Source organism: Diospyros lotus, chromosome 1 (genome assembly GCF_014633365.1).
Source record: "Diospyros lotus cultivar Yz01 chromosome 1, ASM1463336v1, whole genome shotgun sequence".
NCBI lineage: Eukaryota > Viridiplantae > Streptophyta > Magnoliopsida > Ericales > Ebenaceae > Diospyros > Diospyros lotus.
Window position 1 is genome coordinate 20398129 of NC_068338.1, and position 27719 is coordinate 20425847.

General features: G+C 36.5%; 2 protein-coding genes and 1 long non-coding RNA gene across 5 annotated transcripts; 2 read left to right on the top strand and 1 right to left on the bottom strand.

Annotated features, from left to right (window-relative positions):
* Positions 1-1428: 1428 nt before the first annotated feature.
* On the top strand, positions 1429-3520 carry LOC127800452 (uncharacterized). Its single transcript, XM_052335073.1, has one exon. It carries the CDS (start codon positions 1429-1431, stop codon positions 3409-3411), a length of 1983 nt encoding a protein of 660 aa, XP_052191033.1. The 3' UTR covers positions 3412-3520.
* Positions 3521-4339: 819 nt separating this feature from the next.
* On the bottom strand, positions 4340-12603 carry LOC127800462 (4-diphosphocytidyl-2-C-methyl-D-erythritol kinase, chloroplastic/chromoplastic). Its single transcript, XM_052335083.1, has 12 exons — positions 12098-12603; positions 11911-12006; positions 11697-11765; positions 11391-11495; positions 11250-11306; positions 10957-11157; positions 10232-10324; positions 10038-10137; positions 9444-9543; positions 5948-6033; positions 4886-4975; positions 4340-4785 (listed from the first exon to the last, which is right to left on the bottom strand). Exons 1-11 carry the CDS (start codon positions 12311-12313, stop codon positions 4896-4898), a joined length of 1203 nt encoding a protein of 400 aa, XP_052191043.1. The 5' UTR covers positions 12314-12603; the 3' UTR covers positions 4340-4785; positions 4886-4895.
* A 6993-nt stretch (positions 12604-19596) lies between these two features.
* Positions 19597-27467, top strand: LOC127798836 (uncharacterized). 3 transcript variants are annotated; one of them, XR_008022501.1, is made up of 4 exons: positions 19597-21159; positions 21310-21412; positions 26909-27036; positions 27113-27467. It is a non-coding gene; the product is annotated as an uncharacterized LOC127798836 (long non-coding RNA). The 3 variants fall into 3 exon arrangements; XR_008022502.1 differs by having other exon boundaries at positions 19597-21425; XR_008022500.1 differs by having other exon boundaries at positions 19597-21412.
* The last annotated feature ends 252 nt before the right edge of the window (positions 27468-27719 follow it).

Sequence of the window (27719 nt, forward strand, 5' to 3'; positions counted from 1 at the left end):
CCTGTTTATATTGTTTTGTGGTTTAATCCCTCAACATTTGGCATGCTCTTTGATCCCATATGGCCTTTGTATATTTAGGAAGATGTCTCATACAGTTGTTGCTGGGTAGTACATGGACATAGTGTTTTTAAGGACTCTAAGCACACTCAAGCCTGAAGGCTGTTCTAGAGCTTAAGCCCAAAGCGCAAGTGCACCAAATTACTAGATAATACTGTCAAAGGAAAAAATTCATGCTAAAAAGAGAACAAAAGAGAGGATCTTTTAATTCATTCATAATGATTCATCTTCATCATTGGAGTTATAGCTCTGATCATCTTCCTCATCAATGCCATTTGAATTGACTTCTTAAACCAAAACTGGTTGCAAACTAGAAGTTGAAGTTGGTGTTCCAAATTCCTATTGTTGCATTTCCTCTAGACTCTTCAACTCCAGCTAATGAAGAAGATGAACAAAGGACTGTTGAAGGAGATAGAAAAGGAAATCAGGAAAAAGTAAAAAAAAAAAAATGTAGTGAATGACAGCTTGTAAGGGAAAACAATAGAGGAGAGGTAGTGGCAAAGTAGAAAAATAGAAAGAAGAAAAAAAAGAAGGGCAAAAGGAGAAGAAACAGTGGAAGAAAAAGAAGAGAAGAAGTAGACAATTATAGAGACGTACATGGATTGTAGATGAAGAAACATAGGCTTCTATCTCTGTTGTCTTGCAAGAATTGTATTTTTGCCAAACTTCTTTAGGAAGAAGACTTCTCTTGTTCATTACATGTCTTCTACAACACTCCAAGATATTTATCAATTTATGTATGGGTGTGTTCTGGTGAATTAGGGTACAATAACAACTCTTCTTTTAGTGTAAAACAGTAAAAAATAAAAAATAAAAAAACTAAGCGCAGCTTGTGCCTTTTACTGCTAAAGCCTGGCTTCCTCATTTGCACTTTGCTTTGACATGAAAATGCACAAGAACTGTACTTAAGCCTGCTTAAGTGCACTTTTGACGACACTGCATGGATGTAGCCTGTCTCATGTTCTCACAAAAGCCTAGTCCTGGTCATGTAGGCTAGAAGCACTATTCAATAATATGTGTCAGTTCCATACGCCATATTAGTAGACTACAGAAGAAACAATCTTTTTACCTAGTCCCTAAAAGTTTTGCTCTCATCTTTAACCAATTGATGTAGATGGTACCACGTTCTTTTTCACTGTTTCTATTTTTCTCCACAAGAGTGGATGCAATTCTTTTTATTTTTCTAAGACTCCATCGCATTTCAGAGATAGTAATTAGTATACATGTATTGTATATCACTGTTTCAGTTGACAGATGTGAGTAGTTATTATCTTGAACTTGCATGTGCGCCGGTTGCTCTGATTCTTCTAGTCAGTAACTGAGAATTAATGTATAAATGTGAACAATGCAGAACAATCCGATATCAGGGAAATGTCTCCAGCTTCCAGATCAAAGTCCAAGGACAGAAAGGCCAGCAAAGAACTCCAGAAGGCTTCTTCTAAGCCTTTGTCACATCCTATTGCAGCTAGCAATACTCCAGTCAATGGATGCACTCCGCTTTTGGGAAAATTTCACATGCTTGACACAACACCAACATCTTCTGCTTCCCCTCTTCAGGTAAGTGGCCGTTTCCGGAACATAGATGAGACAGATGACCAATCTGGGAACACAATTGGGACTGGGATGGAGTATGAGACTGGTTCCAACAATGGTAGCTGCTCTGGTGAGTCAGAAGATCATAAAGAGAAAACGCCACATAATCTAATTCGCCAGGAGGTAGTACCGGGAGCTGACAATGAAAAGCGAGAAAAAATCCGACAGAAGAATGAGAGGAAGCATCAACGTCAAAAAGAGAGGCGAGCCCAGGAATTGCATGAGCGATGTAGTGGCTTTCTTATGTCAAGAAAGCTGGAAGCTCTTTCTCAGAAGCTTGTTACGATGGGATTTTCTTCAGAACGGGCAACAATGGCTCTTATACTGAACGAAGGAAAAATAGAGGAATCAGTGGCATGGCTATTTGATGGAGGTGAAGAAGCAGATGAGCAAATGGAAAATAACCTTGATGGGGGTAATCTTAAAATTGACATATCAGAGGAGCTAGCACGAATTGCAGACATGGAGATTAGGTACAAGTGTTTGAGGCAGGAGGTTGAAAGAGCTGTTGTTGCCTGTGAAGGTGATCTCGAGAAGGCAGCAGAAACTTTGAGAGTGCAGAAGCAAGACCAACCCTCTGCCCCACCAAAGCCGGAAGAAACTGGTGATCCACCAACTGTCAGCAATGGCAAGCTTTCAGGATCTGCCAGTCAGAATTCGTTGAGGTCTCATCCGAAAAGTGCATCTACTACCATACAGCAAAAGAGAGATGAAAAGGATTTCAACTACACAAAAACAGCTGCTACAGTTGGAGCACCTGTTGAATTGGGGAGCAAAAACGTGCAGACTTCAAGGAAAGTTCAGCCTAAATTGGAATGGGCAAAACCACAACTGGGTGCGGCGGTGCCTACAGACAAAAGGTGGCCAAGTGCAGCAGGCACTACTTCCATCTCCTATTCTTTGGCATCTCCTTTGCAGGCAACGCCTCCAGCAGCCAAGACAGAAAGCCGATGTGTGGCCCTTGGTAGTGAATTGAAGAATCTTCAGCTCGGATCAGTTAAGGAACCGGTTGTAGTGATGCAACGACCCCAATCTGCCAATGCAAAACAAGCCCCGGTGACAAGCATAAGTTCATCTCCTCCTGGGACAGCCTCCTGTTGGTACCCAAACAACATAGAAATAGGAAAGCCTAATGGATTTTCACCCCATATTTCTGGTACAAGAAGCCTCACCCCTAACAACTTGAGTTCAAGTCAATTGTACAGTCAACTTCATCATCAACAGCACCCTCAGTTCATGCCCAGCAGTAGCCCAGCCGATTCTGCTGGAGCAGGCCGGGGAAATGGTCTGTGGAACAGAACTGTTACATCGCCAACGATTGCAGCAGCTTCCTCCCTCGGGCTTTTTACCCAGTTGGGCTCGAGTCTCCCATCAGGTTCACCACCGCCGGTGGACTGGAACACGGGTGGCTCCATGCTGCAGTTGGATTACGCCAACATAGATTGGAGTCTGGATCGGAGGTCAACTAGCTCAATGCCAAGTACAATATGGCAAGACATGAATTCTGTGATGCCAAACAGCGCTCATATATATGACTCTTACACTTCGGGACCGAGCAGACGGACTGCCATGAGACCAGCTCTGGGCAATGGCGGCGGCGGCGGTGGGGGTGCGCCGATAGCCGGATTACAAGACGGTGGAGTAGCTTCTGCTGAAATGACTGGTGGTAGTGGTGGTGGTTCTCGGGAGTGGTCGTCTCCTTTTGAGGAGAAAGACCTCTTTAGCTTACCCAGACAGTTTGTTTCTTCTCCATCCCTGTAGGTGAGTGGAGAGGACTTTGAAAAGAATAAAATGAAGAAAAACATTAAAAAAAAAAAAAAGGATAGACGAGAAATTGTGCTTTGGATTTAATTGGCGTTGGGTTTTATGATGATGATTGTGTTGGTGGAAAAAAGCATCCCATACAAGTCCTTGCCATCTCTCCTCAAATTTTTTTCTTTTGATATCAATTCTCGGAAAATTAAAAGCAAAATATATTAGTTTGGTAGAACACCACTTTCTTGGAAAATTTAGGTAGCTAACAACCTAAAACTAGTAGTCTCTCTGCTCAAGGCAATGGATCTGTGCCCTTGTTCATCCAAATTTTATTTCGTTGTTAAGGCATCAATGGTCATTAGTGCTGAATACAAAAGAGGAAACAAGTAATTCTACCTAGGGATTAAATTAGTCCTTACATATTAAAAGTACTCAGTAAATAATATTTTTGAAGTTAGAGCTATATTAGTCATTAGATGTGTCTCTTAATATTGTTTAGCAGCGTCAACTCTTTTCTCCAATCCAAGGGTCTCACGTAGTCGCGAATGTTAAAATCGAACTTAAGTTTAGATTTCAAAAACTCTACACAATTATAATAAGCAAATATTCTACCCAACACTTCTTACAATCACATAGAGTACACAACAAGTAGATAGACTTCAATGAAATCACCAAAAATACAATTGCTCCTAATATTTTGGGCCTCATATTATTTTTCCTCTTCTAAAACCCCATGCTATCTCTAACTTACGTATCAAAAAATCATTTTGAGTAGGCCACAAGGGAACGTTTTTATTGTGATTGCAAACATTTCAACTATTATCCCACGATACAAGGTTTTTATCTAAAATTTCTAGCAGTTGAATTAAATCAACCCGTTGCGGGTTTCAACTACATTAATTATATTATAAAACTAATAGTACCAAATGCAATGTTTAGGGTAAAGAAAAAGGTTTCAATCACAAGAGGTGATATCATGTTTAACAAAGTAATGCCCGGCGGCATCTATTTTCCAGCAGCATTAAATTGTATTTCACTCCATGCTCTTAGATAAGCCCTATTACTGCATCTTGAAAGCTTTCTCACAGTCAAAGAAACAAATGAAATGCATCTCAGATCAATCCTCGTGGTGGTTGAAACCCATGCCTCCACATCATGTATCCAGTTCCAGCTGAGTTTTTTTGCTTGGGGGTTGGTCTCCCATTACACAGTCCGGAAGCAATTCCCAGAGGAACTGCAATGCCTCCAAATCCCAAACTCCCAACTCACCTTACCCGAAAAAAGAAGGGAAAAAGTTGGCCTTACCTCTAAAAGCTGAAGCGCCAGGGGTGAAAGATTCCCAAGGCATCTTTTGATCTGCCCGCACTTGGTAACCTCAACCTGTCAGTTCCATAGCATGAAGTTGTGAAGCTAATGAATGGGACAATAAACATTTCTATTCTGCTTTCCTTTTTTACAGTGGGAAGATGGTCTACTCAACTGGTAGCATACTATTCACAACCGTTTTCAGAACTTGATGAAAGGGGTTCCGAGTACCACTGATTAGCTGCCCGTGTAATGAAACTGGCCTCTGCAAAAATAACATATTACGTGGTCAATATTCATATCAGAAAATAAGAGCTTTGGTTTCAGCTCTCTCTTTCTCTGTGTTTTTCGTTTTTCTCTCTTTTTTTTTTTTTTTTTAGGGGGGGGGAGGGTAAGACGGATAATTCTGGTCGTATCTTTGAAATTCAATCCTGCTCCTTATCCAACTTAAATTTAGTTCTCATTCTGAAGAAACAAAATGGAAGCCAGGTCCAAAGGAGATTAGATTGTGGATCAGTAATAGTCCATTCCATACCAGAAGGGATGGAAAACCAGGAAGTAAGTATAGGTTGAAACAGTTCTCATGTATGGATGTTTATGGAAATAAAAATCAGATGAACCTTTCTGAACCTCTCAAACGCCTGGTTATTAATTTAGCAATTAGTTAACATGTGTTAGAATAAGCAAGAAATGTTGGATCCACTCAGACTGCTGTTGCTGAGGCTACTCATTTGGCAATGACGTGAGCCAGGTGTACCTAATGGGAAAGTGTGACTTTGAAGGTACATACAAGCTATATGGTGACTAGAAACATTAATTCTAGAAGGAATTTTCCGGTCAATTAAAAACATATTAGTAGATTTTCATTCTCGTGGGAAAATACAAATTGACTGGAAGATGATACAAACATATTAGTACCTAGGCAGGCTAATAGTGCAGCATATGAGCTGACTGGATGGTTGATCCTTGGGTAGTTAGGATGTTTCTATTTGTTTGTTGTTTGTTGTTTGTTTTTTCGGTTTCATCTTCCTACTTGCATTCTTGGTTTTGGCTTTAATGAAATTTATTTAGCTAGAAAAACCCTTAAATTTATTTGAGCAAACAAGGGTAAATACTAACTGACTCACAGATATGATGATGAACCTGGATGCAATCTATATTTTCAAGGCAAATCCAATAGTACTTAACTGCAAGAGAAAATTGGATGAAATGACATGGATACATGCTCATGACTTACCTGACAAAAAAACATCTTTGTACTCATCATCATCATAAACAAATTGTGGGGGATCTGGAGAACCAATCCCAACTATGGTGCTTCCACTGCATCAAAGACATTGAGAAGACAAAGTTGTAAAACCAAATAGCCGGAAAATTAATTATGCCAGTGCAACTGCTCTATTAATGAAGGATTTGAAATATGTCTTCAGTATGTGAAAGTCATCCAGAAGTATTATATGGAAGCATGTGTGAATACATGTACAGGAGCATGCCCATAAATGCATACAAGAACAGGAAAAAAACAAAGATGAAGATGAAGAACATGCAAAACACCAAAAAAAAAAAAAAAAAGAAGCATTGAGACTTGATCATCCTTCTCTCTCTTGTTGATTATATACATGACATGTTCGCAAACACCAGTCACATTGTAGCTCAAAGAAAGGTCATCAATATAAATAACTGGCAAGCTAGAATCTATGTAGCCAACTCTACCTAGTATAATTAAGGATGTTGCTCTTCTTGTTTTTGCTGTTAGTATGCATCAAAATTTTTGATTGATATCAAAGGTCTAACATGAGATGTAGGATATAGGATAGCAATTTTTCATGGTAAGGATTCTGTCATTTGTAACTGCAAAGAGTTTTTTTCCCGGATCATGCTACATGTACACCATTTTTGTACATCTTGGGCTACACAAGGGGTATAATGACCAAAATACCCTGCGCCTCTTCATGAGCTTCACGCGCCTCTATGCGCCTCATGAGGGGTTTTTTGTCATAATATCCCATTTTGTAGCCCAAGGTGTACAAAATGGGTGTACCAATAGCATTTTCCTTTTTTCCCAGTAAGAACTGCAAAGAATTTCTAGCCTTTACATGCAAGAAAAAGCTTTTCCCACAGGAATGAAAGTTTCTCATGGAAAGATTCATGCCCAAGAATAATCTCATGGAAAGATTCATGCCCAAGAATAACATCTGAGCAAGTTGTTGCATTTGATTTTGATATGGAAAAAACCCAACAAGTTGCTTAATTATTTGAGAATTTATTCAAGATGGTTTTCAAAAAAAATTTAAATATTCAAAGTATTTCAAAACTAAAAAGATTGAATTTTCTTAGAAACAAAAGCTTATTTCAAAATGGCCCGTCTTATTTTGAAATAGGTTCACTGCTCTAGAAAAAATTTCTCATTTTTCACAGCCTATTTCAAAACAACCTCTACCCTATTTCAAAATAAATTTCCAGAATAGGCTGCAAATCACCTTATTTCCAAATACCTCTTAGTCTATTCCATATCACAAATTTAAACAAATCCACTGGTCCATAGTACAAGTGCGCTTTATAACACTTCACAAATCAAATAAAAGCACTACTTAGGTGTACACTGCACTCAACTAGATTCTCTAACCTTCGCCCACAAAAAGCTCTAAAGGAGTTGCACTTTGTGCTTAAAGCGCAGTTTCTAAAACACAGTCTGAGAAAACCTCATTTGATTTGGTTTTAAGGGAGTGGACTTAGGTTTGGATAGGGCCAAACCACTATAAATTGCTTGAATTATTGTTTCTCTTATTTCATTTTACTAACAGCCAATATATCAACATAAAAACTAGAAACAACGCAAGTTTTTCATCACTTCAAAATTGAATGAAATAAATCAAAGTTTCAAGATCATGACGCTTATCAAGAAACACAAAACAGTCTTTATTTTCACAATACAATTGAAACTTCAAATTTCCCAATTCAAACCGACCCTCTTGTGAAATTATTGTAGCCTTTGTCCTAACACAAATCAAATTCTCAAGGTTCAGGTTTTTTTGGGAATTTGCCAAACTGAAATCAATTTAGTACAGTAACAGGCAATTTGGTGAGGAAAGGATACTAGAAGAGGGAATAGTTAAACATCTCATATGAGCTTAACTTGTTTCTTTCTTTCTTTCTTTCTTTCCACATAACCTAACTACCATAGAAACTAGAGGATGAGAAGTAATAATGTAAGCCCATACATATGTCTTGTAAAAATAGCAACAACTAGGCTTTGAAAGTGTAGGCAAAAAAGACTAATTGCCTCTTTGGATTATCCTCTATTTATAACCTCAGAATTTATTTAGGAATCTAAAAGAGGAAAGAATAATACATAAGGAAAGTATATACAAGAAACATCCTAATTATAGCTTATATATATTCACGACTATTTTAGATTGATTGCTTTGTTGTCTTCCTTGATTACTGCCATAGAACAGCCATTTACAACCTTGCACCACTAGGGTCAATCTTTCCATAAAAACCATATACTTATAGCAGTAACATCTGTCTTGCCTGCTATCTTTACCCAAGATTCCAACATGTCTGTATACCAATTTAGTATATATATGTCACGAACTAAAAAGGGGGCCCGTGACCTGAGCCTAACCATTAATGAACCATAGGCCCACTAGGGTCAAGCAAACCACTCTACGTATCATGCCATAGCAACAAATAATAACCAATAATTAAACCATAACAATATCAATTCCATGGTAATCAACTCAGTGTCTATACTGTAAGGAGCTAGAAATTTTAGAAGAGAAATATTAATAAATAAAATTTTCATAAGGTTTAGAGAGTAAACATTAGCAATAAGAAATTTAAGTGTGACATGAATAGAGTAATTAAATATTATTTTATTAGAAATTGGACGTCTTGAAATATATTGGTAAGGTATGGAAAGGAAAAAGTGGAGCATAGTGGGACCCACAATTTTCAAGAATTAGGAACCCAAGTATGGATATAAGGGGGTAAAATGGGTAAAAGACCCCAGGGGTAAAATGCTCATTTTCCACCCTTGAATTGGGAATGGGTTTTTATGTTGTGTGGATGAGGTCATTAAAAACCTAAAATAGATGTACCTCAATTTAAAAAGAAGAGGTGCAATTATAAATTATAAAACAGGACAATTGACTTCTATTTGGGTTTAGATCAATTGACTATATGACTTGGGCTTTTAACATAATGAGGTGATGTAATCTGGTCCAAGAATTGGACAAAACCCATATGGAGAAAGCCCTTGTTTCAATAGGAGAAAAGTGGCCCAAGAATAACAATTTATTATATATATTTAGAACCAATTCTAACAAACCCTAAATCCTATAGATGAAACAAATAAAAGCAAAGAGAGTCAATGAGTTCTCTCCTTGCTCGGCTGGGACCAGCCAGGTGGCTTCAGATCTGCAGTACGAGGGATCTTGCTATTGTTCTAGGAAGCCACACATAGATCTGTAACCTTGCAAGCTAAAAAGCAAACCACAGGGATCTAAGTGCAATGCACCCACTTTTATATTTCAAGGGTTGATGAAGAACTATTTCAGCATCTTAACATGTAATAAAGAAATGGAACCCAAAACACTAGGAGGAGCCAACTAGACTCACAGAGTCACTGAAATCTCTAAAGTCTGAGCAGCATGAGATTTTCTTCAACTTGCACACAATGACGACTTGGAAAAATAACTTAAGTAGGCTTTTCCAAAATGCCCTTTTACCTTCCAGACATAAAGACTGCCCCATATTGTCCACGGCCTGCAGCAATGACACGTTGTTTTAATCTTTTCAGAGATGGAAGCACCTCAAACGCAGGGAGTTCTGCAAGACCAATGAAACATTTAAAATAACAGTACTCTGAACTTCTGAGTAAGATACAATTGTGAAAGTGCCAGGCATATTCTAAAAATAATCTTCCATTTTGGTAGTATTATTTAACAAGAAATATAAATCAATCACACAAAATCATAGGATAAGTATGCAGACATCCTTCAACTCTGCCACTCTCAAACGGGATTGTAATAAAAACATGTTAAACAAAAGCAGAAAATCTGGACCATGACAGAATAGTGGTTCTGATCCATAAGCATGGACAATGCTCCAGAGTTCCAAAAAGTCTCCAACTACCAGCCCAACCAAAAGGGCCAGCGATTGAAATGCTACTCACCTTATCTGCCCTTTTTGCTCCCAACCTAACCATCAACCATAGATAGAGAAAGCAAAACCAAAACTAACACCATAAAGTAGTAACAGAAAAATCAAAACAAGACAAAACAGAAGCATGGAAAAATGTGAGCATTCATTTAAATTGATACCCAAATCATTGACGCAAACATCTTGTGATATTCCATTTCTTGATATCTTCTCCAGTAACGCTAAAGGATCAATCTTACTAGTTTGATCCAAACGAAGACGCTGGCCAATGAAAATTAATAAATTAGAGTGATGGTCGTAAAAGATACTGCCCCCCTAATGTTTTATTTTTCAACTGATTTCAAATCAAAATTACCTTGTAAACCTCAGCAGTGGAACATGCCTGCTGAGGCTTTATCAGAACCATAGGAGTGTCTAAAGGAATAGGTGGGGCAATATCTTGAACAACCTACATAAATCAAAACAAAATTCTAATCAGCACTTTCTACAGGTGTAATATTCATAAATAGAAAACAATTATGTCTAATTTATGCAAAATAAAGAGAAGAGATGCTAATTATGCTAAAAGTTATTGCAATTATATAATTGTGACATATGTGGAAGTTGACAAAACTCATTTTCCATAGATAAAACATAAGAAAGCTAACAAAAATACTTCATGGCATTAATTACCCAAAAGAAAAAGTATGGCATTGAGCGGCAAACTTATATATTTCTAGGCACTATAGTGCGTGATTATTATACAGAGGTTGGAGATGCCGTAGTGATTTGGGAAGATATTTAAAGATTTTTTAGATATGATTTGTGTAAGGATGTATAGTTTTGAGACATGGATACTTGAACAGATTTTACTGTATAAAAGTATATAACCTTTTAAATTCATCAGAAAATGAGAACTACAGATTGAAACAGGAAAAATCAAGCCGAAGAGAAAAATCTCCTACAGTGAAAAGATGAAAGAGATAGCAAAATGTGAATCATGCAGTTAAGCTGATAGCAGCTTTCACCAAGTGAATGCTAGTTAACGCCAAAAACCTGATAATTTGAATTGCATTAGTCTATTCATGCATTGGGACATACCTCACCCCTGCCAGTACAATAGGCTGCTCCATGGGAGAAAAAGAATGGAATATCTGAGCCAATCTCACTCGACCAATTTTGTAGTTCCTTTTCTGTAGCAAGACCACCACTGAATTGATTTGCAGCCCATAGAGCAGTTGCAGCATTGCTGCTTCCACCACCTAGCCCAGCACCAGTAGGAACCTTTTTATCAAGATGAATCTGTTGACAGAATTGAATTGACAATAAAGACCAAATTGAGAATTCAAGTCATAATGTTGACAACTAAATCCATCACAAATTCCCTTGTTTACCCAGAAGAAGTTGTCAGTTCCAGTCTTTTTCCTGTAAAGATTAAGGGCCTTTATTATCTGCAAAGATAAGTTGCAATAGGATGAACCACACAGCAAAAGGAAGAGCATGAGACAAGAAACAAAATTGAGAATTCGGTCTACCAAATTTCTATCATCAAGTGGAACTCCAGGCACATTGGTCGACAAGCGATCCTCGGACTTTGAAGGGGACAAAGAGAACTTAATCTTATCTCCTAGGCTTATTACCTGGAAATGCAGAGACAGGGTTCAACAGTTTGAACTAATAGGACTTTATGGATAGTTCCAAGTAAATCCAATAATAAAGATGAATCCAAATTAACAAATTCAATATGAAAAACAGATGGATTACATTATTCTAAATCTTAACTTATAGAATGAAATTCAAAGAAGAGAAGGAAGCTTCAAACTACGATCTAAAGAACATACATGAAAGAGAGATGCCAAGTCATGAAACCCATCTTCTCTCTTTCTGGTTATCCTCAAGAAAACATTTATCTGCACCAAATGGGATAGGCATACTGGGAAAACATAAGAAAAAGAAAGAAATAGACAATAAAACAAGAAAAGATAAAGAAAAAGCACAGCAACAAAGTATAAATAAAGTTTAATGCCGGAAGGAAGCAATACAATATTGGTTTACCTTGCAAGGTGAAAACAGAGTGAGCCTTGAAAGTACAGCATTCTTATCCACCTCATCAGCTAATCTATTCAACCTCTCGTTAAGATCATACACTATCTAAAAGAATTTATCCCATTTCAGAAAAAAAAAAAAAAAAAGAAGTTGCAATTTTTCTGAAAGATAATACCAGAAGAAGATGGACTGGTACCTCCAATTGTCTTTTGCCAGATGTAGAATCAGATGACAAAGCTCTGACGAATCCGCTTCTTGGAAATTGAGATTTCTTACGAGAAGAAGATGGTTCGTAGGGCCTGTATGAAGAAGAAGAAGAAGAAGAAAAGGAGAGAGTAGGACTAGGGCTTTTCGTGAAATTGGAACCAGCGGAGCAGAGGTGGTGACTGCAGAGCAAATTGGGGGAAGCCATGGCCGGGACACTCCCTCTTCTACTGTGGAAGGAATGTATCCCTATATCTTGGATGCTGCCATGATTAAAGCAGTACTGAATCGAATACAGTTGGCTCGACGGGAAGACGTTCCAATTGGTGTGGAAGAAGAAGAAGATGATGACGATGAAGAGCCCAAACCCACCCCAAAATCAAAGCAGAGATGCTCCAGCAAACGTTCCCAATGTGCCGGTTTTTCTGGCTTTGTCCTTAATCACCACACACACTCACACATATCCATGTTCATTCATTGGTCAACAGCGGGCTTCATGAATCACGGCGGCTGCGTTAACACGTGACGGGACACGCTAATCACTAAACTAATCAGTACAGCACTCCACAATGGCGGCTCTCATTAGTTAGCCCAACAAATTTTTGTCATCACTGCTATCCTACACATTTTCATTGGAGTGAATGTAATCATTTTGTAAATTATATATATTAAATAAATAAACAAGGTAATTAAAAATTAATGAATTCATGCTCCCTAATATTATTTCTAATATAAGAAATACATTCATTTACATAATTAGAATCTTGACTCAAGGAGAAAAAAATCTCAAGTTTATATATTAAATTTTTTTCATATTATTGAATTATTCTTTTAAAGAGTATAATAATTTATATACATAATATTAGGGGGTTAAGTATAATTTTAGAACTTGAGGGGCAATTACACACCCTCAAATATATGTAGATCAGCTACTACTGCTAGTATAATTTTAATATTTTTTTTATATCTTATAAAAAAATTACAAATATTGGAAACCATTTTACCTCTAAAATATTTTTCAAAATTAATATTTTCCACGTCAATATATCATTGTTTATTGAATTAGCACTTCTTTTCTTTTTAATTGGTACAAAACACATTTCTATCAATTAAGCACACATGAATCAGTCAAAATATAACCAATGAAGCCCCAAATTACACTTAGAGATTTTGTATTTGAGTCATTTGTAATTTATAATTTAGGGTTTAGGGTTTAATCACTTATGCCACATCTCTTATAGTTTAAAAATAATTCTAGAAGTCCCATAATTTAAGTTTTTTGCTCTAACACCCCTTTCAATGCTAACACCTTAATTAAACCCAAAAATTAGTTAAATTTAATTAAAAATAAAGGTGAAAATTCATAAATTAGCACAAAAAAAAACCAACAAAACCCATAGCCAATGAGTTCATTGGAGCAGTAACGAAGAAGAAAAATAACTTAGCTATTGTCGTCGATGGTAAAACCAAATAAGTAATGGGGTCTTTATAACCCAGTCGTGATTGAGGTATAACCACTACAATTTGTTTTTCTTTGTTGCTTCAAATTCATTCAGGTTTTACCTTTAGCTTTGGGAGTTTTTGTTGCCTTGGTGCCCAATTCTATGGCTTTTGCAAAACCTAATATTAGAAAAAAAAAAAAAAAAGTTTTGGTTATTGTGGGTTAGCTTTAGGTGAGTTGGGGGTGCTTATTGATTGAAAAGAAGAAAATACAAGAAATAATTGTTGGCAATAATGGTTGATAGGTTATTTTTCTTCACTTGCTCTCCTTACTTTTTTTCTTCCTTTCTATATGGGTTTTTGATCATCGAAACCTATCTTTACAATGATGAGTTTCGATAACTATTACCCATCACCATAATGAGTTTTGACAAGTTCTAGTCATTAGTAGAACTCATCGGTGTCATTAAGACAATATCCATTAGTCTCTCTTGTCATGCCATTCGACATGGGCAAATTGCACTCACCATGAGTCTAATGCAATGTAAACCCCCAATACTCAAGGTAGGTGATCCATGCTCGTACAACTCTATGGACTCAATATTTGAGGTGCAAAATGATACATTAATTGTGGTGTGCACTGCTGGATAAATCTTTACTTGTGTAACCTGTAACGTCCCGATCGAGCGATAAGAAGATCCAGAACAACTTATCATAATGGGCCTACACGAACTTTCCAGAGGGGTCACCCATCCCTGGATTACCCCAGGTTAAGCACGCTTAACTTGAGAGTTCTTTGCCAACATTCAGCCAAAAAAGTATCCAGCTGATGTTGTTTTCTTCCTTACACTATCCTCGATATATACTAACTTCTCTAGGCTCTCGGGGTATTACATTCTCTCCCCCTTGAGCACATGACGTCCTCGTCTGAAGAATGACGCTGCCACTGAACTTTCACAAAAGGAATCGATCGGTTTCGCAGCACCCTCTCTTTCCGTTCCAAAATACCGATAGGTCTTTCCTCATATGTGGCATTTTCCCCAACTTTTATAACCTGATAATCGATGACATGCTGGGGGTCCGTCACGTACTTCCTCAACATCGACACATGGAATACGTTATGCACACCAGATAACTGTGGTGGTAAGGCCAACCTATAGGCCAAAGAGCCAACTCGCTCTAGGATTCAAAAGGTCCAATGTAACGGGGACTAAGCTTCCCCGACACACCAAATCTACGTACGCCCTTCATGGGCATCACTCTCAAAAGGTCCAATGTAATATCCCGAGAGCCCAGAGAAGTTAGTATATATCGAGGATAGTGTAAGAAAGGAAACAACACCAGCTGGATACCTTTTGGGCTGAATGTTGGCAAAGAACTCCCAAGTTAAGCGTGCTTAACCTGGGGTAATCCAGGGATGGGTGACCCTCCTGGGAAGTTCGTGTAGGCCCATCAGGGTAAGTTGTTTCGGTCCTTCCTATCGCCCGAACGGGATGTTACAAATGGTATCAGAGCCGACCCCCGAGCCTCTGAGCGCGGTGGTGGGGCAAACCTCAGCGAGGAGGCTGAGTCCCGAGGGGGGCGTAAGGCCCCTATGGGGGGTGCGTGTAGGCACCTTAGGCGAATCCCACATCGGCCATGCAAGGGGGGAGAGATCTGGGACCAGTTGTAAGGTGGCATGACGGGGACGTCATGTGCTTAAGGGGGGGAGAATTTAATACCCCGAGAGCCCAGAGAAGTTAGTATATATCGAAGATAGTGTAAAAAAGGAAACAACACCAGCTGGATACCTTTTGGGCTGAATGTTGGCAAAAAACTCCCAAGTTAAGCGTGCTTAACCTGGGGTAATCCAGGGATGGGTGACTCCCCTGGAAAGTTCGTGTAGACCCATCAGGATAAGTTGTTCCGGTCCTTTCTATCGCTCGAACGGGATGTTACATAATCCATCACCTCTTCATAAGTTGTCTTGTTTTATTAATTAAATAGATGGGTAAAAACATGGAAGACATCTCATTCCATACGTCAATAGTCATCTTCAAATAATAATCATCCTCTATTATGATATTCTCAAAAAGTATTATCACCTCCAGTTAAGACACCATCGTAACTTCTTACAACTCCAAGTCAAGCCCCACCTTTTCACATGTTAACCAGAGTCGTTCTTCATGTCTCTCCCCTCCTTATTTTGAACATTTTTTGGTTCACCCAACATAATCATGCCACGATGGGCAAAATACTCCCAATGTCCATTCCAATAACGTGCAACCCTGACTGTTTGGGTATCCATTCTACATAAGCATTGAAAATATTTAGAATACACGATATATGTATAAATGAACACACACGTATATATGTGACCAATATATAAGTTCATCCAAATATGAAAATACACTTTGACATATATATATATATATATAAATTAACGTATATATCATCCAAATATACATATACTAGTGTATACTCGATCTAAAGACACGGTGTAAATAACATTAAGGTTAAAATATAATTATAATTTATTCATATTATGTTGAAATTTATGAAGAATTTGTAATAATTTTACTTGTATTAATCGCTCTACAAAACTCAAATAAGAAACAAACATATAAGATTTATAATGTTCACTAATATTGCAAATCAAAATATAAAAGTAAGTAAAAAAAATTGTAAACACTAAACAAAAAATAGAAATTAAAGTTATTGTATACTTGTTAATATTTTATAATAAAAAGAAAAAAAGTATCAACCTGTATTCTGCATACCAGCCTGTATTATAGTAAATTTCAATATAATAAAGTAGTCTATATTCTACATACATGTCTATATTCTATAATTCTAGCATGTATTCTACAATTAAATACCAGTATGTATTATACAATTTCAAACAAATCAAATATAAAATAATACACAACAACCAGTACTTTGTAATCTAAAAGAAATTAAAATTAAAATGCGCACCAATTAGTACTACTGATATAAAATTATAATTAAATAAGAAAAACAAATATTATATTGTCATACACCAAAAAATGTGGGTTAAAAATTTAAAAAAATGGGTTAAAACTTTTCAAAATATGTATGATTTACAAAAGATGTGTCAATAACATATCTTCAAACATGTGTCTGCCCAAACTTTCTCCTTATTACTTTTCAAAAAATCTTTGTATCAACTTATATGTATCCCAAATAAGGAACATGCACAACAATATGGTAATTTGTGGAAACAAACACACATGGTTGCGGCCATGGCGGTCGTGACTATCAATGGGGGAACCCCAGTTTAGGGTTGGAGAACCTTGGGTTCCCAACCGTGAGTGGTCGGGAACCCTTATGTTCCTCGACCCCCATGGGTTGAGGAACCAAAGTCAGGAACTCTTTGATTTTTATATTATTTTAATTAAAAAAATAAATATGAATAAATCAATTTTACATTTCTTTAAGTATCAAAAATTTAACATCTAAAGATAAAAATATTAAATTTCAAATATCGTTTCCTACTTTGATATCATTATTTGAATAAAGACGTTACAGTAAAAAGTACATTTGATCATTATCAAGTAAAAAGTATATTTTTTAGAATTGAATCATCTATGATTAAAAAAAAATAATTCTAATTATCAAATTCTTAAATTATACATATTTAAAAAAATTAAAGCTTACATTGCTGGTGTTTTTTATTTAAAAAGTTCAAATGTTGCAGTCAAATAATTTTTTTTAAAAAATTAAGTATTGATATTTAAAATTAAGTATTAATTTTTTAAAATTAAATTTAAAAAAATTAAAAATTTTAAAAAAAAATTGGAGCCTCGATCGCCACTGGTCGAGGACTCCAAGGGTCTCCAACCATGCTTTCCCAAAGTTATAATTAATGTCTCTTTTTTCAAACCTCGTCGATACCCAAATTATTGAGAAATCCGACCAGCGACAGATTTTTTGACTACCAGTGCAGTTATACGCAAAACCCAAAGCACACACAATCCTCCATAGTGAGTGCGACATCATTTCCAAAGAAATAAGGGTGATATGAAGCACCGTGGCGATTAGAAATAAATATCACCAGGGGTCACATATTTAATTTAAGCCTAAACCCATCGTCCACAGACTTAAGAACAACTCGCATATTATAAAATGGTTACTACGCGTATTTATATAATTGCGTAGAACCGAATTATGGTAAGGGAAGGATTAAAATATGTAAAACAACAAAGACTTGCATAGGGATTGAAGAACACGATGAGAGGGTTAGGAACTTACTATACCCAAATTCCATACAGGCACGCTCTTAGAATCCCAAATTAATTTTTAATTTTTTTTAGAATTTTTTATTATTTTTTTCCCATTTTTCTCATTTTTTTTTCAAATTTTTCTTTATTTTTTTTTCTTCTTTCATTTTCTTCTTCATGTGCACAACCTACTTGCGCACAGAGCTGCCGCGCCGCCTGGGCCTCCGCCGCCCACTGTTGCAACCAATCTCACCAACACTGGCAGTCTCTAACCGCCGTGCGACCGTTGCCATCGGCCTCCTCCGGTCGTGAGCCACCGCAGCTGGTCATTTGCACCTCCAGCCACCGACCACTGTTGTTGCTTCAGTCATCGCCGGCCACTAAAGATGTCAAAAGCTGGCTCAACTCGGCCCGACCTTGGTTGGCTCATGGGCTTTTTAAACAGGCCGAGCTGGGCCAGCTCGTGGGCTAAAGGGCCGAGTCGGGCCCTTAGCCCACAAGGCCTAGCAGGCCAGGCTTGATGGGCCTAGCCCACAGGCTATGGTAAGTCAGGCCCACTGAGCATGGCCCATTTTTCTTTTTTTAAATAATTTTTTTAAAAAAATAATGCATATATAAATATCAAAATAATACATATATAAAAACTAATTTTTTTCTTTTTTTTTCTTTTTAAACAATTTTCTATCTTAAGTTTTAAATATTATTTCATCATTTTATATTTCAAAATTCTATATGCCTTGTAAATTTTTTTGTTAATTGATATAAAAAATAATGCATATATAAAAAGGAGAATGTTTATTTATAATTTAGATATATAAAAAAATTAGCTTGAAGGTGGGCTGGCCCAGTGGGTCTAACTTGTCGAGCCCATAAGGGCCTCATAGGCCCGACCCATAAGGTCCCAACGGGTTAGGCCGTGGGCCCAAATTCTTTGGCCCAACCCGGCCTGTTTGAACAGTGTAGCTCAGCCCTTTTGACATCTTTACCGGCCACCGACACTCCTGGTTGCTTCGTTGCGGCCGCCTTCTACTGCCGCTGAGACCCCGACCAACTTCCATAACTAGCCACCACTGCTGCACGACCGCCCCTGCCTTTGGCCGCTGCTTCGCCGCACAACCATGGTCGATCGGCGCCCGCCGCTTGATCAGGTTGGCTAGCCGATGTATATAGATATATATGTGTGCCTATGTGTATAGATATATATGTGCCTGCGTATGTGTGTGTATATATGTATGTGTGTTTGTGGGCGGAAAAATTATTAATCTCGGCTATTGAAATGTCTCTCTCATACATTTGAGACATTTTCAAAAACTCTCTTGACTTATTATATAGATGTTCATATATATATATATACATATGAAACCCTAAACTAATCAAGATAGAAATGGATTGAAAAATAAACAAATCCTTATACACATGTTATTGAATCTTAGTGTAATGACCCGTTACAGGGTACAGGACATTTGTCATTAATTTTATGTGTGTTATATTTTAGTTAATATGATTAAATAGATATAAGTGTAATAAGTCAAAATAAAATGAAAATCTATGTGCGTTGAAAAGTCTAAGTAAATGAAAAGAAAAATATGTGAAAAAGTCAAAAACTAAGAAGGTTGAAAAGTCAAGCCAAGGGTTAAGTTAAAAGTTGGAAAAGTCAAGGGAAAATGAAGAAAATAAGTGGGTTGCCGGCTGTGTGTGTATATATATATGTTTTATATTTTATTTAAATGAATTGCAAAAAGGGATTATTATGTGTGTGTATATGTATAAAGGTGTGGGGGTATTTAAGAAAAGAGAGAAAAAAAGAAGGGAGCAGTGGCCAATTGCCTGGGGGAGCGTGGTGTGCAAGACTCTATTTCTTTCTCTTTTTCTTGTTTCATTTTCTCTTCTCTCTTCCTCTCGTTTGATCCTTTCTTCTCTTTCTTCTTCTACCTAATTTTTAAGCTTCAAGAAGGTTAGAGTTGTAGATTCCAGCAGGTTGTTTTTCGATTTTAGCGGCCTAGTTCGTGGCTTTTTTCTTCCTTCGGTTCAACCATCAAAAATCATCAAAGGAAAGTTCTTATTCTCTTATTTCCATATTTTTTGCAATTTCTTTTCATCTCTTTTCCGTTCACCATATTTATTCCTTCCATCTATAGGATTTGGTGGTTGAAATGCTTAATTTTTGGACACTCTTAAATTTTGGCTAGATTGCGCATGTTGTACGTTTTGGGTTATAACTTTCTGTGGTGATATTCAAATTGAAATCCTTTTTTTTTTTTTTTTTTTTTCGTAAAGTAGACTTCATAAGCTTTGTTTTGAAATATTATTTGAATTATTTGGTTGCGTTTTGTGCTCGTAACAACCCAGTTAATCTATGCCTAAAATCCGAAAATTTTACTACTACAAGTTATCTACCTTGCTTTGATTTTCGAGAAATAACTTCTTGTGATTATTTCCAATTTAAAATTTGTTTGTTGTTTCAAGAACTAGAGATTCTGAGCTTCAGTTTAGCCTCATATTTCATAAGATTTGATTGAGTTGTGAGCTCGAAATATGCCCTTGAAGTTACCATTCATAATCTTAATTTTTTTTTAGAATTTTGGCTAATTAATCCTTTTTGTGTTGGCTATTCTTCCTATGATTGAGATGATGATTCTTGCTTATTTTATCATATTAAATCTTGTTGATTTTCCTTAAATACTTGATGTATTTTATTCAAAAGGCTCAATAGGGTTTCGACTCACCCTATATTTCTTAAGAAATGATGCATTTCTTGATTAAGGTGTAGTTTATGTAAGATTTTTTAGTGTTATCTTGCATGTATTTTTGGGTTTCTCACGTTGTCGTTCATATTGCTGGGTTCTGGCAGTCGATAAATACACTCAATTTGTCGATCGATACTGCCTAGAGTTCGTCTGTTGCTTCTTTTAATGCTTGTATTCCACTCTCCAATCTTTATATTAATTATTGTTAAGCTGTTTCATTGCTTATAACTTTGATTGTCGTCTTTGGGAAATGGGGAATGGGAATGCTAACATGAGAATAAGTGAGGCTTAAATTATGATGTTGCATTACTTTAGAAATGTGTTGAATTGGCTTATGTGCGTATAATGATGAAATTATATAGAACCATGTTTGAGTGTTGGTTTAGAGGAACTGATAAATGCATGTTCTTATATGTGTTTATAAAAATTGATTACATGTCTTTTATATTGATTTAGCGCGACTAATATTTTGCACGGTGAACTAAGTTCTCAAGGGAAAAAGAATATCCAAAACCAAGTTTGGTAGGCATTTGCCTAGCACGAGGGACCTTCAGCTCATAATGCTCGCCTGGTGAAAACCTAGTGCATGGGTAGACATTTGTCCACAATGGATGATATGGAATTATTAAGCATTGGTATATGATGTGGTAAGGCATGATGAGAAATTATGTAGTGATTGTGAGAAGTTATGTTCTACTTAATTGTTTATTGTTCATGCATTTGATTCATAATGCTTCTTATTGTTTTATTATAGTTGTTGAGCCTTGTGACTCTCTTTTGCTTTTGCGTCATTTTAGATAAGGGTAAGGCCAAGGCCAAGGAAAGTGGCAAGCCCGGTGGAGTCTGACTTTGTTGGGAGTAGTATGTGTATAGAGTTGTCCCAACCAAAAGATCCATGAGGTTTGTTTTGGGGGTATGAGTAAAGAGTTTTATTTTATATTTAAAATTTGTTGCTATTTTATTTTGAGATATATGGGTGGTTAAGCCCAAAAAGTATGTTATATGAATAATGTTGTAATTAAATGAAATTGTTGTGGGTGTTTAGATGTTAAATCTTATTTGTGCCAATTCTTTTGACGTCATTCTCTTCGATCTCTCTTGGTAGTGAGGCGTCACACTTAGTTAAGGGTCTATTGAATCTAATGAGAGAGCTAGGATTCTTTTGATAGGTAGTTGTTCTTGCAATCACCTCTAATTGAACCTCGTTGGTCACAGTCGAAGACTGCTACCAATGTCCAAGATTTGTGAAATGAGGAAGAAGGCTTTGTGTTTTAACTTAGACAAGTTAGCTAAACAATATTGTTTGACCCTGACAAATAAACGTTTATATGGTGTGCATCTTTAGTTAGCTAGTATAAAGAATTAGAGATGCTCTTGTGAAGAGTGTTTCTCTGTAGAACTAGAGATGCTATGTGTTTCTTGTGAATAGTTTTTTTTTTTTTTTTATTAATAGTGTTTTCCTATTAGTATATTAGTGTTTTTCTACTTGGTGTTTTCCTAATAATATTATTTAAGTAAAATACCTATGTTTTTTTGGCCAATTGGCAATAGCTATGGCTCCACTCTATATATTTTTTAAATATATATATATATTACACTTATATATTCCATATATCGAGGAAGAACCATAGTTATAAATTTAAATATTTATTGACGTCAATATTGTCCATTTATAATTTAATTTTTTATTTATGTTTTTGTTGTACAATAAAAATTTCAAATTCTTACTTCAGTTGTATAATAGCAACACTACTTTTGTTGTCTTTACAAGTATTTTTAAATTAAGTTGTGTTGTTTGTATAGAAAGAGGTTTACAGAAAGCTTTACATAATCGATATATCACGAGACTTTCGCGATACGTAGGATATAAATTAGAGCAATTTATCGCGATTTATTACTGATAAATCGAATTAAATGAAAAGAGGAAGACAAAGAGAGGGGACAAAATCTCATCAGTCAAACCTCTCTTTCTCAACCAGCGACCACCCAAACCAACCGACCACCGTCGAAGCCACTACTCTCCACCAGTGACACAGAAGGAGAGAAACTGCTTCCTCCACAACCCCTTCACCGATAGCGAGTTGTAGCACCACCGTTCTTCTCCCGATATTGCCATAGCCATTGCTTTCAAGCTCCCCGTGAAGGCGTCGCCACTGCGGAAGCACCAATTGTCTCCATCACTGACCTCTCTCTCTCCATCTCTCTGTGGATTCACCTTAATGGCCACTGATGCCCTTTTTCGATCAACACCACAAGGCCATTGCTGCTTGATGATTCAGATCTACCTCCCTTTGATCATTGTTTCTGGAATCCTAACATAGAGGTCAAACCTAGACACCAAAGGGCCAATTCCTTCCTTCCTTGTTTATCAAATAAATTGGTAAGTATGTTATACCCCGAATCATCCTCTTACCTTCTACTTTACTATCTTATTTTATTTTTGATGTTATTAATAGTTTTACTTTTAATATCTATCATTGTTATTTATTTATTGAGGCTTTTCCTAGGAGAAATGTAGCAATGGAATGGAATGAAAATGAGTGGAGTGGAATGTAAAATGTTTTCTCTCTTAATTTTTTGCCTTCAGTAAGTACATTGTCTTTGAGTGGAATCAATGTTTTTTTCCTCATTTGGGATAGGATAAGGTGGAAAGCAATGAAAAATGTCTCTCCATGCTTGCGAGAACAATGGGAATAGGTGGAAGAGAATGATGTTAAATAACAAATTATACCTGATGAGGGGAACGCCCTCGGTCCCATAATTACGCCGAGACGAATACCTAACAGCGGTCAAAAGATACACAGCAGATAGGCATTGCCACGTCAATCAGATAAGCACTCAATAGAGAAACCCCCGAGATCTCAGGAACAGGCTATCCCACCGAAGATCACGGAGGCAACAGTTATCCCGAACTCCTCGGAGGCGGAGGCTATCGCGAAACCCTTATCGGGAAAGTCCCGAAGAAGGCGGGAGGAAGATCCCGAAGATCCCTCATGATCCCTATCCCGAGAAAAGGTAAGCGAAGAAGGTGGGAGATTCTCCTGATCTTTCCATCAATTAACATAGTTTAAAAGGGGACAAGGAACCCTAGATCAAAAACTAACTTAATCATCGGAGATCGACCGGGGGAGCAAGCCCCGTCTCCATTGCAGGTACATTCAGAGAGGCAAGAAGGGAACGTGCGGCTACCACTTCTGAAAATCCTTCATCAATACCCTTTTAACGAAGAGATGCAATGTGATTAATTTAAGGACAAATTTAAACTTCTAAAAACTATTATATTAATGATGCCAAAACAGGAAAGGAAGTTTTTTCACCTATTTCCATTCCATCTTCCCCTAATTTAGGGTAGATAAAAAATAGGCCTTTGGATGAGAAATGCTTCCATCCATTTTTGTTCCATTACTAATGTCTCCCCCAAACTAGAAAAATGCCATTCAGTTCTATTCCATCCCCTCTCCAGACCTATTGAAGGTAGTCTGTCATGTAGAAAAACTTAAGTTGGCTAAATGCTGTTAGTATATTTTGTTATATATTTATGGTGTTTTCTCTTACTATTTCTCTTTTATGATAATCTCACTGTGTTGCGGTGACAACATCCATATCATCATCATCAAATTATTATTATTATTATTATTATTATTATTATTATTACTAGTATTAGTATTGTTCTTGGTATCAGTAGAAGCTAAATACAAGCTAAAGTATCAATAGAAGTTGAATTTTTTTCAACCTGAATACAAACTAGAGTAGTTTGGTTTGCCTAACCCTATGTGCCCCATAATATTACCAGTTTTTAATTTATTAAATTAATTATTAGCTACTCTCTGTGCAATTGGTTTACATGTGTGTATTGAAACTTGATTTTGGTTTTGTGCTTGGAGGATTGTTTTGATTGTGGGCCGCCAGCAACATCCAGCATTCAAGATGGTCAACAAAGGTTAAAAATGTCATCTTAATGAACATGTAATTAATATTTTTTTTCTTTAAAAATTGGTTTGTTGATGAATGAAATGAAATATTTGAAATTGAGGATGATGAACTTTTGGGAGAATCTAATAATGTGAGAATAATGGATGATGTGAACACATTGGATGATGAATTGTTAGGAGAAGATGGTCTGCTTGTGCTTAAGGTTGGGATGAAGTTCAATGTTGAAAATCCAATATTTGATTTTTACAAATCATATGCTTATGATATAGGCTTTCCAGTTAGGAAAAGGAATTCGAAGAAGGGTGACAATAGGTTGTAAAGTATGTGACATTCACATGTAGTCGAAAGGTCCGAAGAAGTAGCACTGCAAGCACTTTTTTGAAGTCTCAACCAACAAATCAAATAGGGTGTAAAGCTAGGTTGTCAACATGTTTAGAGACTCATGGGGGTGTGATGGATTAACTCTGTCATTCTTTGATCATCTAATAAGTCATTTGAAGTCTAGGTTGTATCGATGCAATTGAGAACTTAATGCACATGTGAAGCGCAGACTTGAAGTAAATGATGTTGTTGGGATTCTATTATACAAAAGTTTTAACTCAGCAGTTGTTGAGGTAGGGGGATATGAGCAGATGACTTGTGTGGAAAAAAAAATTATAAAAACTACATTGAAAAAGTTAGGCGGTTAAGACTTGGGAAAGGAACGCTGTTGTAATACAAGCATACTTATCAAGAATGCAAATTCAATGACCTGATTTTTATTTTAGTATTGATTTGGATGAGGAGGCTCGATTGAAGAACGTGTTCTAGGCAAATAATAGGTGTAGGGAAGCCTACAAGGAGTTTGGTGATATTGTCATATTTGATACCATATATCTCACAAATAAGTATGACATGCTAGTCGCCCTTTTTTGTTGGTGTGAATTATCATGGCCAATCGACATTGCTTGGATGTGGTTTAGTGTCAAACGAGGATATCGAGACTTTTGTTTGACTCTTTAGGACATGGCTCCAGTGCATGCATGGTCAAGCTCCCACTAGTATAATAACCGACCAAGATAAGGCAATGCATAATGCAATTCAGATAGTTTTTCCAAAAATTAAGCATAGATGGTGTTTGTGGCATATTCTGAAAAAGTTATCAAAAAAATTTGAGAACCATGTTCATAAGGATTCTATACATTCAGCAATCCACGAAGTAGTATATGAATCCCAAACTCCTGAAGAATTTGAATAGGGATGGACTTTAATGATTAATATCTACACATTACATGAGAACGAATGGTTGTCAGGACTTTATACAGAAAGAAATCGTTGGGTTTCATGTTTCTTAAAGATAAGTTTTCTGGTTAGGGATGTCGACAACGCAAAGGAGTGAGAGTATGAATGTGTTATTCAGCAGGTATGTTAATTCGAGGACTTTGTTGAAACAATTTGTTGAATACTATAAGCGGGCATTGAAGAGCCAAGTAGAGAAGGAGTTTCAAGTAGATTTTAGGTCCTTTTCTCAAATAGTCCCATGTGCATCTAGGTACGAAATGGAGAAGCAACTTCAGCCAGTCTACGCAATATCAAAATTCAGGGAATGTCAAGAAGAGTTTATTGAAATGATGTATTGTTAGGTTATCTCTACTGATGAGGGTTTTATGGCGATGACATATGACGTCCAAGAGGTTGTCATGTTTGATGGATGGAGGAAGCAGAAAATATTTACAGTTTTGTTTCAAAGAAAAGACTGTCATGTAGTTTGTAGTTGTCACTTGTTTGAGTTTAAGGGAATACTATGCAAACATGTTATATCAATTTTGGTATGCAACGATGTCACTACGCTTCCTGAGATGTACATCTTGAGGAGATGGTGGAAAGATGTGAGAAGAGCCCATTCGAGGGTCCCAGTCAAATACAATGGTTGGGTTAGTACTCCCGAACAAAGAAGATACGATGAAATGCGTAAAGCATTTGACAAGATCGTAGACTTGATAGCAAATAGTGAATCACGAACTCGGACAGTTATGGAGTGGATTGAATTTTAATTGATTACTTATCAAAAATAGGAACAATTTGTAGGAGTAATCTCCCTTCCTAACAAAGTGTTGAAGTTACACTCAGAAGTGGAGTACAAGAAAATGTTGGCAGTGTGAACATTTAAGATAAGAATTGTGCATGTCACAAGGGAGCACTGAGGAAAAATCGCATAAAAGACGCATTAGAACGAACTTCGAAGAAATTTAAGGTCTATTTCGAAAACTGTTGATTTAAAATGTGGGCTCATTATCAATACGCAATGTTAAAACCAATTAAGCAAAGTTGAAACTTACTATTGATAAAGTAATTCTATATCAACCTAATATGTTCATTTTGAAGCATACTTGCTGCTGTATGTTTTGAAGTAAATGATGTTCATTTTGATAATATGTTTATTTATTTATCTGACTTTATACTATTTGTATGATGTACAAGTAGTTTCAAAAACAACAAAACGCACAAACCTGAGCTAAATTGCATCATAGAAGGGACCGGCTATCATCCAACCATCACAACAGTCACATTATTCCATGCTCACTCTGCTCTCGTTTTCACAACAGCTAATGGTAAAACTATTAGAAAATTTTTCTCATGATATAAAAGATCACGTTTTAGTTATTCATGTTACTCATTTATGTGCAGAGTGTTCAATCAACAAATTAGAGTCATGCTTGCGGAATGAGTTTGACACCTACAGCAAGGATGATTAGTCAACATTTGGTTCCAAATTTTTTGCCACTATGTCTCGTGACGGGAGAAGTTGCTGAATTAGTAGATGAGTTTAATAGTGAACGAAATGTTATGAAGGATAATGTAGTGGAATTGAAATTCTATTTAGGATAATATAATGGAACTTACGTAAAATAAGTGACAAGTCCAATTTTTTTGCCACTACAATGTCCCTTTAATTATGTTTTTTGCCTTTCTTTTCATTTAAGAACCTTGTTGTGGAACTGAAAGAATTTTTGAACTTAGATACTTGGCGTGTTTAATATACGTAATATATTTCTATATTTTGTACAATTTTTAGATAGGTGAAATGTTTGGAGTTTTGACATTTTGGTAGTTTATAAATTCTTGTAAATATTGTTATTAAATGGACAGCTAGATTTTGTAATTTGGGAGCCACCCATGGCCAATATAGAGTGTTCAACTATCAATGAGAAACTATGTGAAGCTAAGCGAAGCTTTGAGGCACTATGTCTTCATGGTTATGGCGCTTCATGGATGCATTCTTTTAGAAATACAA

What these genes read in the sequence shown, in the direction of transcription:
- LOC127800462 (XM_052335083.1), bottom strand. Translation starts at nt 12,313, where the DNA reads ATGGCTTCCCCCAATTTGCTCTGCAGTCACCACCTCTGCTCCGCTGGT. An exon ending in CTGGCAAAAGACAATTGGAG is followed by an intron (nt 12,007 to 12,097) that starts GTACCAGTCCAT and finishes AAATTCTTTTAG; the next exon opens with ATAGTGTATGATCTTAACGA. An exon ending in GCAGTCTTTATGTCTGGAAG is followed by an intron (nt 6,034 to 9,443) that starts GTAAAAGGGCAT and finishes TCTTTGATGCAG; the next exon opens with TGGAAGCACCATAGTTGGGA.
- LOC127800452 (XM_052335073.1), top strand. Translation starts at nt 1,429, where the DNA reads ATGTCTCCAGCTTCCAGATCAAAGTCCAAGGACAGAAAGGCCAGCAAA.